We start from the raw sequence: 14,154 nt of genomic DNA on the forward strand, positions 1-14,154 counted from the left end.
GCTATATGGACCCTTTTCATGTTTCTAGGGTTCTTAGAAGTAAAAGTCATAGTAAACTTCTATAGCGGTGAATAGGAGAAGACAGCAAATATAATTTTGTTTTTTCCATTTGCTCCAATAGAAAAAAAAACCTAAATTCGTGATAGTGTTTCCATGACTTTACAAAAGAGAGAAAAGATATTAGAGACTGATTACAGCAGTCAGAAGAGGGAAAGATTTGCCATCACAGAAACGCGCTTCCATGAGCGTTGATTAGTGTTGTTTGTCATTTACTGCCAAGGTAATATAACACAAAGTATTGCATTATAAATGCACTGTAAAATCTAATTAGTTAGTCTTACTTTAAAAAGTATGCAAACCGATTGCCTTAAAAACATTATGTAAAGTGAAATACACTGTTAACCCTTGCTGTAAAAAAATGTCAAATTCTGACAGTATCGTACCATTTTCCATTAAAACAGTAATCCAACGTAGAAAACAATGCATTCTGGGTTATATTTGTCGTTTTCGAGAAAGTAGCCTACAGGAATATACTGTGAATTAACATCGCTCAAAGTCGACTCTCAGTGGCTGTGTTCAAAATCACACCCTATACCCTCATTCACTATTCCCTACATTAGTTCTCTAATATAGTCCACTTGAATGAAAAGAAGAGAGTGAATTCAGACACTGGCCCTGTCCCAAATGGCGCACTTCATGTGGATTTTCGGTATTCAATTCAATTCAATTCAAATTTATTTGTATAGCGCTTTTCACAATACATATTGTTTCAAAGCAGCTTTACAGAAAGTGCATTTCAGAAATGTACATAGAAGAATATAGTTAGTTAATCATCATGTATTAATTTAGGGCATAACATATCGCAGGCGTCGAGTCGTCTCTTCACAGGCGTCGAGTCGTCTCATCGCAGGCGTTGGGGCATCAGAAGTCTCCGTGAGAGGCTGGATACAAACTGGAGCTGACGAACGCTATTTACCTCGGGACTAGCGTCCCGAGATAACAGCAGAAAAGCAGATGGGAAATAATTAGCGTAGCTTCTGTTCATAATATTAATGCATTCGATCTGATTCAACAGTGGTATACAAGGTAAGCATAATGTGAATGCTTGGCTGAAGAGATGCGTCTTTAATCTAGTTTTGAACTGGGAGAGCGAGTCTGAGCAACGAACAGTATCAGGAAGGCTATTCCAGAGTTTAGGAGCTAAATGTGAGAACGCCCTCCCTCCTTTAGTGGACTTAGATATCCTAGGAATGACCAGAAGCCTCGAATTTAGTGATCTTAAAGAACGCGATGGATTGTAGGGCGATAGAAGGTCCATTAAATACACAGGAGCTAAACCATTTAGGGTTTTATAGGTCAGTAGTAGTACTTTGTAATTGATACGGAACTTAATAGGTAACCAGTGTAGAGATGATAAAATTGGTGTTATATGATCATATTTTCTTGACCTAGTAAGAACTCTAGCGGCTGCATTTTGGACTAACTGTAGCTTGTTTATTGAAGATGCAGGACAACCAGCTAATAAAGCATTACAGTAATCTAGTCTCGAGGTCATGAATGCATGAACTAACTTTTCTGTCTCAGAAACAGATAGCATGTTACGTAATTTAGCAATGTTTCTAAGGTGGAAAAAGGCAGTTCTTGTAACATATGAAATATGATTTTCGAAAGACAAGTTGCGGTCTAGTATAACACCCAGGTCTTTTACTGTAGTGGATAAGGTAACAGGACATCCTTCTAAATTAAAGTTGTATTGTAAGAGATTTTGTGGGTAGTTTTTTGGACCTATAAGTAATACCTCCGTTTTATCTGGATTTAATAGCAGGAAATTACACGTCATCCAGCATTTTATATATTTAAGACATTCTGTCAATTTAGATAGGTTAGTGTTTTCATCTGATCGTGATGAAATATATAATTGAGTGTCATCAGCATAGCAGTGGAAATTAATTCCATGTTTTCTTATAATATTACCAAGTGGCAGCATATATATTGAGAATAGCAGAGGGCCTAACACCGATCCTTGTGGCACTCCATAGTCTACTGACGTTATCTTCGATTTTTCCCCATTTAAACAGACAAAATGGTAACGGTCTGATAAGTACGATCTGGACCAGCTTAATGCCTGTCCCTGAACACCAGTGTAGTTTTGTAGTCGATCCAAGAGTATTTTGTGATCTATAGTGTCGAACGCAGCGCTAAGATCGAGTAGAACTAGTATTGAGATACAGCCTTGGTCAGAAGCTAAAAGTAAATCATTTGTAATTTTAACTAGCGCAGTTTCTGTGCTATGATGCGGTCTGAATCCTGACTGAAATTTTTCATATATCTCATTTTCTTGCAAGAAAGAGCACAATTGAGCGGACACAATTTTTTCTAGTATTTTAGACATAAATGAAAGATTTGAAATGGGTCTGTAATTTGCTAAGTTATTTTGATCTAATTGTGGTTTCTTAATAAGAGGTTTTATAACTGCCAGCTTGAATATTTTTGGAACATGACCTAAGAATAAAGACGAGTTAATAATATTGAGAAGAGGCTCTTCCACTACATGTAACACTTCTTTCAGTAGTTTAGTGGGTATTGGATCTAATAAACATGTTGTTGGTTTAGATGCAATGATAAGTTTATTTAGCTCTTCCTGTCCTACAGTTGTAAAGCGGTGTTGTTGTTCTTGAGGGGCGATAATTGAGGCTGAATCACAAGACACCATAGAGGATTGTACATTTACAATTGTGTTTCGGATGCTTTCTATTTTCTCATTGAAGTAATTCATAAAATCATTACAACTATACTGTAACGTAATATTTTGCTCTGGCGATGTCTGTTTATTTGTTAGTCTAGCCATGGTGTTAAATAAAAACCTTGGATTATTTTTGTTATTTTCTATTAGTTTGCGGAGATGCTCAGCCCTGGCTGCTTTTAGAGCCTTTTTATAACGTGACACACTGTCTTTCCACGTGATTCTAAAGACCTCTAAATTAGTTTGTTTCCATTTACGCTCTAAGTTACGAGTTTCTCTCTTGATAGCATGTGTAGTACTATTGTACCATGGTGCTTTAGTTTTCTCTCTAACCTTTTTCAATCTAATTGGTGCAACAATATCTAATGTACTAGAGAAAATGGTGCTCAAACTGCTGGTCATTTCCTCTAGTTCATCTGTTTGTTTGGGTTCACTGAGCAGCTGAGATAGATCAGGTAAGCTATTTGAGAATCTATCTATAGTGATTGGAAGGATTGTTCTGCTTGGTCGATAACGCGGCGCAACATGACAAATTTCAGCAGTACGTATTATGCACGTTACCATGCAATGATCAGTGAGATCGTCACTTTGCGGTATAATATCTATATCGGTTAGATTGGTTCCATATGATATAATTAAATCTAGTGTATGCTTTAGACGATGAGTGGGACCACTGACGTTTTGCTTGACCCCAAAGGAGTTTAATAAATCTGTAAACGCAGTCCCTAACGCATCATTTGTGTTATCTACGTGTATGTTAAAATCTCCAACAATTATTGCTTTATCGGCATTGACCAATAGATCTGAGAGAAAGTCTGCAAACTCTTTTAGGAAATCAGTGTAGGGCCCTGGAGGTCTATATACGGTCGCCAAGGCTAGAGATAATAGGGATTTCTTTCTTACATCTAAGAGCGTAACGTTTAGCACAAGTACTTCAAACGAATTAAACCTGTGACCTGTTTTCTGAGTAACATTAAGAATATCTCTATAGATTGTTGCAACACCGCCGCCACGACCGATCAGACGGGGCTCATGCTTATAACAGTATCCTGGCGGGGTAGACTCATTTAGACCGAAATACTCATTTGGTTTAAGCCAGGTTTCAGTAAGGCAAAGTACATCGAAGCTATTATCTGTGACCATTTCATTTACAATAACCGCCTTAGGTGTGAGCGATCTAATGTTTAGAAGACCTAGTTTTAGAAATTGTTTTTGTTCACTGATATTTAGATTTTCTGGTTTAATTACAATAAGATTTTTCCTAGATCCTACACTAGATTTATTGTTTGGCCTCACTAGACGAGGAATAGACACAGTTTCTATATAATGTTCTACACTACTTATATCAATTAAGTTGGGACAGCAAAGACTGTGAATTGGACTTTGACTTACTAGTCAGATGGTGTGCAACGTCTTGGAGATGTTGTCCGACAGCACAGCCGCTCCGAATCTGCTGGGGTGCAGGCCATCAGCACGGTAGAGCCTAGGTCGCTCCCAGAACAGATTCCAATTATTTACAAAGAGCAGTTTCTGTTCATTACACCATGACATTAACCATTCATTTAGAGCAAATAGTCTACTGAACCTTTCTTGTCCTAGTCGGTACGTGGGAAGCGGTCCAGACACGATGATCGTTGCCTCATGCGCTGTGCTGCGTACCGTCTCGATCAGGCTCCTGTAGTCCTTCTTCAGAACCTCCGTCTGCCGCAGCCTGATGTCGTTCGTTCCCGCGTGGAGGACAACGGCTCCGACGCGCTCGTCACTGTTCAGGATCTCGGGAACCTGTGCGGCGACATCAAGAACACAAGCACCAGGAAAGCAGTGAGTGCGCACCTTACCCTTACCTGAGGTAGCGCGGACATGACGGACCATGGAAGTGCCGATGATCACGGCGTCGTCGCGTTCCGACTCGCGAAGAGGGGAGAAGCGGTTCCGGGGGGAGATCTCGAAGACCGGGAGGGGCGGAGAGGTTCTTGCTCTGGTCCTGGCTCGTGTCTTCCGCTGTGGGATCACCCAGGGTCCATGGTGCTGTGTCGGTGCCGGAGTGAATGAAGCCAGAGATGATCGCGTCCTCCTGGGCAGAGACACGCACGGAGTAGACGAAGTCGGAGTCAAAAAGTTACTAACCACTGACTTGTGTGCATCGGCGCGTGACGTTTCAAGCGCTGATCGCCGATCCCGCAGCTCGGCTTGCCTCTCCAGCAGACCACGGATCTGTTTCTCCACCGATTCCAGCTCCTATCGTACCGAAATCAGCTCGAATGTGTCCTCACCTGCACTCAGAGGTAACCTTAGACACACATCCGATATGTTCGCCATTATAACAGATGAACAGTAGATTAGTAGTGATACTACCAATATCACTACTAATTTAGGACTGGAATGCTGGATATAACCTGTATCCTTTCAGTGAAACGGGTGTAAAATCAGACGCTCGATCGGCGCGAGCCCACGCGTGAAATGCTAGCGGGCTAAAGGCTAGTAGCCGAGATTCGCAAAGTTGGATCTAAGTAGCGATATCAAAGCAATCCGATTGTTTTTTATAGGGAATAGTATCGAGGATAAAAATAGAAAGTGCTTGTTAATAAATGAGTGGTAAAGAAGAAAATCAATGATTAATGAATCAATTCGACGGAGCTCAAACACAAACAAACACCGCACGCGCATGCGCCTATGGGATCGTGGACTTAAATTGCGCTGAGTCTACGAGTCCGTACACTGTAAGACATTTCATGTTAGTTTAAGTTGGAAATGCAAGTTCACCTGCTGCCTTGAAAATCGAAGTTCACTCAACTTAAAGACTGCCTTTGTTTCAACTTAGAAACTAAAGTTAATGAGCTAATTAAGTGATTCATTGAGTGATGATTGATCATTATTGAAGACACCTGATGTTAAGCAGAATCACTGAAGGAAAAAATCACCATTATGGAGATCAGTGTTAGCTTTTGTTGGATTCTTGACCCTTACATTTATAACTTTTGTTTGGTTGCTGAAACTGAGTGGTGAATAACCAGATAATCAAAGAGAAAATGTGATCTGATGGTGTTGGTTGTGTTTTAACATAATCATCATTTGATGCTAAATAGTGATTTCTCTGCATGGCAAGCCATCTCGCAAACACAATGGTAAAAACAACAAAAAGCAGCAAATTTCACCGAACCTGCAGCTCCTGTCCATAACAACCAGACCGTTTACCCATTTCCAGCGTGACGATTGAGTCTGTCCCAAAAATACCTCTCAATGCGCCCTCGTGGACTCGCGCAAAGGTCCCTATAGGTCTGCACTACATGACGTCACCAAAGTGGAAGTCCACAAGTACGGAGTGTGCCCTTTGGGACAGGGCCATAGAGTTTCATTACAGAACTTTCTATATAAGGTTTCAAATTAGCCTTTGTAAGTAAAATATTTTACTACTGTGAAATATGCAAACAAGAACATATACTGAAAAACAGTTCTCATTTCATGAACCCAAATTAAATGCTCTGCTTACTGTGATTTCGGGCTTTTCCTTAATCCTGACAGTGTCTTTGATGTCCATAATATTTATGTGATTAGAATTTTCATAGTAGTCCTCTAACTCCATTATTTGTTCGCAGAGGTGTATAGTAGAAGAGTAGAAGTAGAGAAAAAGTAGAAGTCCTGCCATGTTTTTATTCCACCCATGAACTGATTGACAGTTCATTTCAGCTGATTTCTGTCTCCTGACTGAAAAACTGCTAATAATCAAATCCAGGTGATTGGAACAAAATACTGAGGAGGACTTTTACTTTCTGAACCTGGACTTTACACCTCTACATAGCAATGCCACATGCCAGCCAACAGTAAAGAAATAAACCAGAACTGGACCTTATCTGAGCCACAAAATCTGTGTATATCAAATATGGAGTCATTTCAGCCTTAATAGCAGAATCACTGAAGGAAAGAAGAGAACAGAAAAAGAGACGAGCAGAAACACAAGAACTACAACTGACTTCAGACACAGTCTTAGATGAAATCACCTGAAGATAAAAGAAGACATTAAATCTGAAGATCTCAGCAGAGGAGGATTAAACAACTCCACAAACAGCATTACCAGCTTCTGGGAAGACATGAACACATTAGAGGTTTGGTGAGCTTATTGATCCAGTTCACCCTGCTGATGTTATAAGTTTATTAAAGCAATAAAAAAAATTGGGACAGTTTTACATTTTTCTTTTATTCACTTAAATTTGTGATTTTTTATGTTATAGAAGATTATACAATTAAATTGATACCAGTTTGAATAAACTAAAATTAGCAGACTGTTTAAAAAGATAGGAACAATCATAATTCATAATTTTTATAATCACAATAAGATTGATTCCGTAAAATAATACAATTAACATGACAATACAGGATGAACCCTATTTCTCACAAACCCCTTTCCTCTTCTCAGAGCATGAGAGATCATTCCAGTTCTGGATGGAGTCTGAAGGCATCAGTTCAACACAGTCCTCGCCTCCACCGGCATTATTTGGCTCTTCTTCATACCAAAACCTGAATAACATGTGGCAACAAGAGTAAATTTAGCACAGAAGCAAGAGCAAAAATGAAAGTGCAAAAACTTAAGAGAGAAGAAAAAAATCTTTGGTTGTGGTGTTTGTGGAAGAGTTGTGTCTTCAGTTAATTTTTAGAGGTTGTGAGTCTCATGTTTAAAATACATTTGCACTGGTTTTATCACTTACCCTTGTTTCAGTGTTGAATTATCCACCCATTTCATGATCCCCTCGTTCTCAATGTCAGACAAACCAATCCACACACTCTCCTTGATGAATGAAGTTAAGTGCCTCTGTGTGTGAATATAAACAGGAATAAGGACATTTACATATTTTCACAAATTCGCCTTTTTGTAGTTTACACAAACTACAAAACGTGCACTTTAAAACCTGTTTTCAAAAGTTTGTGTTTTCAGGCCCCCAAAAAGCCGTTGTCATGTAAATAAACGCCCGAAATGCATAATAAGTTTCCCGATTTTAGTTGAAAATGGTGTGTCATAAAGAGCGATATTCCTCTCATTCAGTCTAATAGTAATAATTCAGTTTAATATAAAACAGGAGTAAGTGTGATTCCTCTCATTGATGAACAGTCACTCACACAATCTCACCTGCTTCTCTTCAGTGTTGATAATGACCAGATCAGCTCCTCGATCTCTGCAGAACTGCCTGCTCTCAGACCAGCTCATCGACTCACTGGATATGAACAAACATTCAGGCCCACACAGATTTCCTAACAGAAACCCAATTTTTAAAAATGGATTAAGATAAAGAAAATTATGGGAAAATAATCTACTTAGAAAACAGATTCGTACTGACCTTGTTTAGATTTTTCCTTCTCTAGTTCTTCACTCAAAGATGTGACTCTGGTCTCTAACTCCAGTTTCGTCTGATTCAAAGAGTTAAAACTTCCCTGTAACTGACTTTTCTCAGCAGTGAGATCATTGACTCTGGTCTCTAACTCCAGTTTCTTCTGACTCAAAGTGCTGAAGTTGTTCTTCAGTTGGTCTTTTTCAGTCATTAGATCAGTGTAATTGTCCTGTAAGCTGTTGATAGTGTGATTGAACTCTTCAACTGTGTTCTTGTAACTCTTTAACAGGTCTCTCTCTGCTGTGATGGTGATGTACAGTGTGATGAAGACCAGCAGAAGAACACACATGAGCCCGAGACACACTGTCATCAACACCAAACACCTGCTTCCTCCTGACAAACAGAGACAAAACACACAGATATCAGTTAACGCCATATTATTAGATAACATTTCAAATCAACCTTTGTAAGTATTTGCGTTTTTGTTAGATAAATGATAGTTAAAAAAAAAAGTTATTTTAGAATGACAAACATTTGGAATTCCTTTTTGCTAAAATATGCAACATTTCATATAAAATCAGAAACAATTACAGTTTGCATACAGAAAACAATGATCGAAACTTTACGTAACATTTCTCATCCGCTTAAACATTAGCGACATCGTCTCTGCGTAAAACGAAACTGCTTCTGCTTACTTTGCTTTCGATCATTTCCTTCATCCTTGCTGCGACTCTGTGTTGGAGGTCTCGATCTATTATTAATATTTCTGCATACATAAAAGGTCCCTGATTCCATTATTTTCTCCAAGTTACAGTCGAACTGTAAAGTATAGTACAGTACAGTATGCGTTCACAGATGAGGTGTGGTCTTTAAGATGTGTGCCGTGTTTTTAAATAGTACCAACACAGGAAGTGGTTTTTATTAGTTCAGACACAGATACATCTAGATTTCATTCTCACTCTAAAACTCTCTGTATGCTTATACTACTTTATGATGGAATATATATTGCATATTCAACCTCCTATAGTCAAAGCGTTGTGGAGTTTTCTCTGTGATAAAGTTAGCATCTACAACGTCCAACAAGAGGAATCTGTGATCGGATAAACTGACTCAAACACACTAAAACAGGCCGAACTGGACCTGTGTTGAGGACCATAAACTGGAAGTGAATGATGATTTACATCACTGTTGTGTTCAGGGACAGAGAGGATGATGGGAAATAGAGATTGAGGACTTCCTGTTATTAAACACAAGTGAGTGACAACAGGGAATTCACATTTTACTTTTCTCAGTAGATGTCACCGTTCTACCATTTTCACTATCAATTCAATTCAATTTAACTTTATTGTCAGACTCAAGGTCCATTAGAAAACCATACAACATTTCAAACACCCAACACCTCCCTAAAACCCTAAAAATCCAAGATGTAGGTGTGTTTGTTTCCGCAGTAGTTTCAATTTTTATATTTTTAGGTCAAACCGTTCTGGTCTGTCAGTCATATAATGCAGGTCTATGGTCACCACCTCAAAGAGCATGCACAGAGAAGTCCAAATTAAACATGATTTAATGACTCGTAAATGTAAGTACACATTGATGGCCTAAGACACGAAACGAGCGGTTTGTGTGAGAAAACGAACAGTATTTATATTGTTTTTACCTCTTGTAACCACAACCACGTCCAAGTGATCTGAGGGCGCCGGCGCTTCGGTCTGCATTCAGTCATTAAATCATGTTGAAACAAAGACACCTACATCTTGGATGCCCTTGAGGTAAGCTAAAACATAGCAAAAATTAATTTCAAAGTGAACTGTCCCTTTAAGGTTTTTGATGAAAACATTCCAGGATTTTTCTCCATATAATGGACTTCAATGGGACCCAAACGGTTCAAGGTCCAACCCAGCTAACAGAATTTTGTTATAAGAACGTTCTCCAAATATTCAGTGTTGGTTCTGGGAACGTGAAAAATGTCCAGTTTTCTTGACGTTAGAGGAACGAGTTTTAAAAGGTATAATGTTCCTCAAACGTTCTTTAAACGTAATTTTCGATTAAAAATTCAACATGATAGTAATGTTGATTTCTAACATTCCAAGAACATACAAATGTCCAGTTTGCTGAATGTTACTACACAGCAAAAACTCGAGTGTTAAAGTGTTAAAATTTGAGTTTTAAATTAACACTGAAGAGTGTTAAAGTTAATGTACTATTTAAGTTATTGATTGAGTGATGATTGAGCATTATTGAAGACACCTGATGATAACAAGCAGAATCACTGGCCAATCAGGATTGATCTGGAAACAGGCCAATCAGGATGCTCTCTGTCTTACATGCGCACACACGCAAGGGCTCTTTCTCTCTCCCTCTCTGCCGTTCGCGCACTATGTATGTTATGCGCGCAGTATGTTCCGTCTCGGATGCGCGCTCTAGATTCCGGGAGATTTTAACTAATTTGCGGGCATCAGGGATCCGCTATCAATATGCGGGATTTTAATAAGTACTTTTTTTAGGTCAATTCAGCTCAACTCCGGACTCTCCGGTCAAACTCCGGACGTATGGCCACCCTACTACACACACCGTCACGGTTTTATCCAACCACTTTCCTTCATCATTATATTTGACAGGGAAGCCAAAATGCTCCCATACATGGGGATTTAAATGGCGCGGGGCGTTCAAGCTCCTCCGTTCCTCCGCTCACCATGACCACGATGTGGAGATGTGTGTGGACTGAACATGCGTACAATTTTTTTTTTTTCATAAATCAATCCGCGGATCACGTGTGTGCCGAACCGAAGATATTGATCCAAACGGATCACGGATCAATGATGATCCCTTGCACCACTAATAAGAAAGGTAATGACTTTGTCATCAAAGGCAGCAATGCGGCTTACATGCATGCCAAACAAGCCTCCGGATGCCAAGCTGTAATGGCACCCTCAGTCCTGATTCAGCCTCTCCCCACTGCAGAAAGTATTGCCCAAATGCAGTCCAGAGCAACACCACCTGAGATATATGTATGGCAGCAAAGGGGGGCGACAAGAGATGCAAACAACAAAGGGAGATCACATGAAGGCCTCATGATAGTTTCCACCCCATTGCTTAACATTCTAATTCCAGATGCGCACGGATTGGATCCCTGCGCAAAGGGGGGAGATTCTAAGGCCCCATTTACACTGCATGGTTCAAGTGACCCAAATCCGATTTTTTCCTCTCATGTGGCACAGTTCGGATATGACCCATGAACGTGTAAGCAGGAAAAAAACGCATGGATTCCGATTTTCTCAGATCGGATTCAGGCCGCACTCATATGTGGTAATAAATCGGATATGAATCGGATACGTGCATTTGCGTGTGCCATGTAAGCAGACAAATCGGATATTCCCCAGTAAATGCGAGTCGTACGTCATTAAAGAAGTGACGTCAACTCAGGTGGACACCACCAACTGAGATCAGATGACTTAGGCACGATGGAGGACGAAGGATACACACAGTGGAGCAATGCGGAGGTTTCATGTCTTTTGAGTGTTTGGGGCGAAGAGACAAAAATGCAGGGTTGTTACAGAAATAAATCCGTGTTTGAAGACATGTCACGAGATATGGGGAGGCACGGTTTTAAGTGCTCGTGGCTACAGTGCCACCGTAAGATAAAAAGCTTAATGACTTTTAAAAATATTGTGGAAAGCAAAACACTGGATAATTTTATTCGCATCTGCATCCATTGTATTTCGTGGTGTTTTACTTCCTTTTCCGGGTCAGAACGTCTACATTTGGTAGTTTCAGCAGTGTGTAGTGTAAATGCAAAAATCGGATACGGGTCACTTTTAAAAGAGGATGTAAGCGGGTCGTCAAAAAAATCGGATATAGTCAGAAAATCGGATTTGGGCATCAAGACCAGCAGTGTAAATGCAGAAAAAAGAGGAGTATGTGACTGATTATGACTGACGTCCGCCTCAGCCAATCACAGCAACCTGAGAGCAGAGAGAGGGAGCTAGAGACAGAGAAGATAATGAGCACAACAGCCAACACGTGCAAAGTACACTAGCGTGCACAGGACAATGAAAACAAACACAAAACGCGTGGAACGCAACACTGAGCACTTAGGGGATAGTTCACAGGATAGTTCACAGAAAAATGAAAATTATGTCATCATTAATGTCAAAATTAATATGCTCATCATGTCATTTCGAACCGGTTAGACTTTCATTAATCTTCGGAACACAAATTAATGTCTGTTTGTTGAAATCTGTGAGCTTTCTGTCCCTCCATTGACAGCTACACAACTACCTTGACGCTTCAAAAAGTTCATAAAGAGATCGTAAGTCTAATCCATATGAATTGAGCGGTTCGGTCCAAATTTTCTGGAGACAAGATTGCTTTATTGAACAGATTGAATTTCGGCTTTGTAGCGTCAAAGAGGTAGTTGCATAGCCGTCAATTGATTTGAGGGACAGTAAAGGTCTCATATTTCATCAAAAAGATCTTCATTAGTGCTCCGAACATTAAGCAGTACATTTAAAACTAGTGTAATTACATAAATAATTAGCATTTCATATTCCAGATATTCATATTCCAGTTATTTTGGCTCAAACTTAAAATCAAGTAAAACATTGAAGTTACATTATTTAATATGTGGAATTATTTGAATATAAATGTGCCGTGGTGATTAGAGCTGCACTGCCGCCTTTCGCCTGGTTATTATTTATTTACTCACCTCATGGGTCAAAATGTCACAAGACTTAAAGAAAGTTTTGCATTGTAAGACTAGTTTTGTGAGTTCAGTGGAATGGATCTCCCACTAAACAAAAAGTGTATCAACCGACATTTTAGTTCACTTATTTCCAGGCTTTAATGGCTGTTGTAAAATCCACGAGCCGATGTCGATCTGCTGTCGATACTCGAAAGCTTTGAATCTTTTCCTGGAAAAAGTCTCAAGAGTCACGGCGTCATTTCCCTCATGCTTAGGAGCTGTGAGGAAAGGAAAAAAAACAATGGGAGAGAGCACAATGTAGGAAATGAGAAGCAGCTCATGTGGGAGATAAGAAAAACACATTTCAGCTCAAGCTAGAAAGGTTCATACACTAAAGGGAGCTAAAGATCATTATATAAACGTCCCCCATAAGGACTATGTCATTAAATGTGCCTAGAATAGTTATCCTAGTTTTCAGTGACAATTACATTAATTAGAAACCAAGTATGAAAAATGTCCAGAGTTTTCTAGATTTTAAGCAAAAATGTAATTTGTACTCTGACAAAGCAATTTGATTTAGCTGTAAATGTATAAATTAGAGTATACAAGCAGTGCTAGCTTAAAATAAAAAAGACAAGCCAAATTAACAGTAGATAAATAATATTCATTAATTTGTTACATTTTTACATAGCGCTTTTCTTGACACACACACACAAGCCAATCGCCCGTGTTAAACCCCTACTCTTTATTCGAAGGACATCCTGGGATTTATAATGACCAAAGAGAGTAAGGTCTTCGGTTTAACTTCTCATCTGAAGGATGATGCTTTTTGACAGTATAGTGTGCCCATCATTTTACTGGGGCGTTAGGACAAAGGATCACTTGTCACAGATCAGACATTTTGAATTTTGAGTTTAAGTTTAGTTTTTGAGTTTCACAAAAGAACATCAAGAATCTCAACAATGGTAACATGCTTCATGTTGCAATGCATGCTGGGAGCCATGAGTTTTATAATATGGTGGCTCCCAGAATGCACACTCTCAGAATCTTGCTGGAATTGTAATCATTTTTGTTTATATTTTTCAACAGCTCAAGCATACAGGCCTATATAATGGTGCATAAAACATATTAATAAGGTGAAAAAACTGTAAATAATAATCAGCTCCATCGCAGATTCCAAGGGATCAGGGGTTTATTTTGTTTATCTAAACACATTTCAAGTGTTCTGTCAGTAGAAGGCACTTGTGCAATGTAAGCAAAGACGCACATCTGAGTGAACTGGATGGAGGGAAGTTAGCGAGGGAAGGGTATTAAAATTGGACTTAAACATAGCCCTCATCTTCATCGGACGCCAGTTGTGCGACTAAATCTGGTTCCCTATTCCCCGTTCAATCTATGACGTACGCGAT

General features: G+C 39.3%; 2 protein-coding genes across 2 annotated transcripts in view; one reads left to right on the plus strand and one right to left on the minus strand.

Moving 5' to 3' along the window:
- Positions 1–14,154, plus strand: part of LOC130105956 (uncharacterized) — a 60,858-nt gene that overhangs the window by 5,959 nt on the left and 40,745 nt on the right. The gene's annotated exons all lie outside the window — the stretch shown is intronic.
- LOC130105859 (C-type lectin domain family 4 member E-like) lies at positions 7,091–8,882 on the minus strand. The gene is made up of 5 exons (XM_056272060.1): positions 8,760–8,882; positions 8,074–8,457; positions 7,866–7,987; positions 7,447–7,550; positions 7,091–7,258 (listed from the first exon to the last, which is right to left on the minus strand). Exons 1-5 carry the CDS (start codon positions 8,857–8,859, stop codon positions 7,126–7,128), a joined length of 843 nt encoding a protein of 280 aa, XP_056128035.1. The 5' UTR covers positions 8,860–8,882; the 3' UTR covers positions 7,091–7,125.

This window comes from Rhinichthys klamathensis, unplaced genomic scaffold (assembly GCF_029890125.1).
Source record: "Rhinichthys klamathensis goyatoka isolate OS25496 unplaced genomic scaffold, OSU_Roscu_1.1 h1tg000330l_1, whole genome shotgun sequence".
Lineage (NCBI taxonomy): Eukaryota > Metazoa > Chordata > Actinopteri > Cypriniformes > Leuciscidae > Rhinichthys > Rhinichthys klamathensis.

Coding starts and splice junctions, on each gene's coding strand:
- LOC130105859 (XM_056272060.1), bottom strand. CDS start 8,859: ATGGAATCAGGGACCTTTTATGTATGCAGAAATATTAATAATAGATCG. Junction 7,988..8,073: donor GAAGGAAAAATCTAAACAAG/GTCAGTACGAAT, acceptor GGTTTCTGTTAG/GAAATCTGTGTGGGCCTGAA. Junction 7,259..7,446: donor AATTCAACACTGAAACAAGG/GTAAGTGATAAA, acceptor CATGTTATTCAG/GTTTTGGTATGAAGAAGAGC.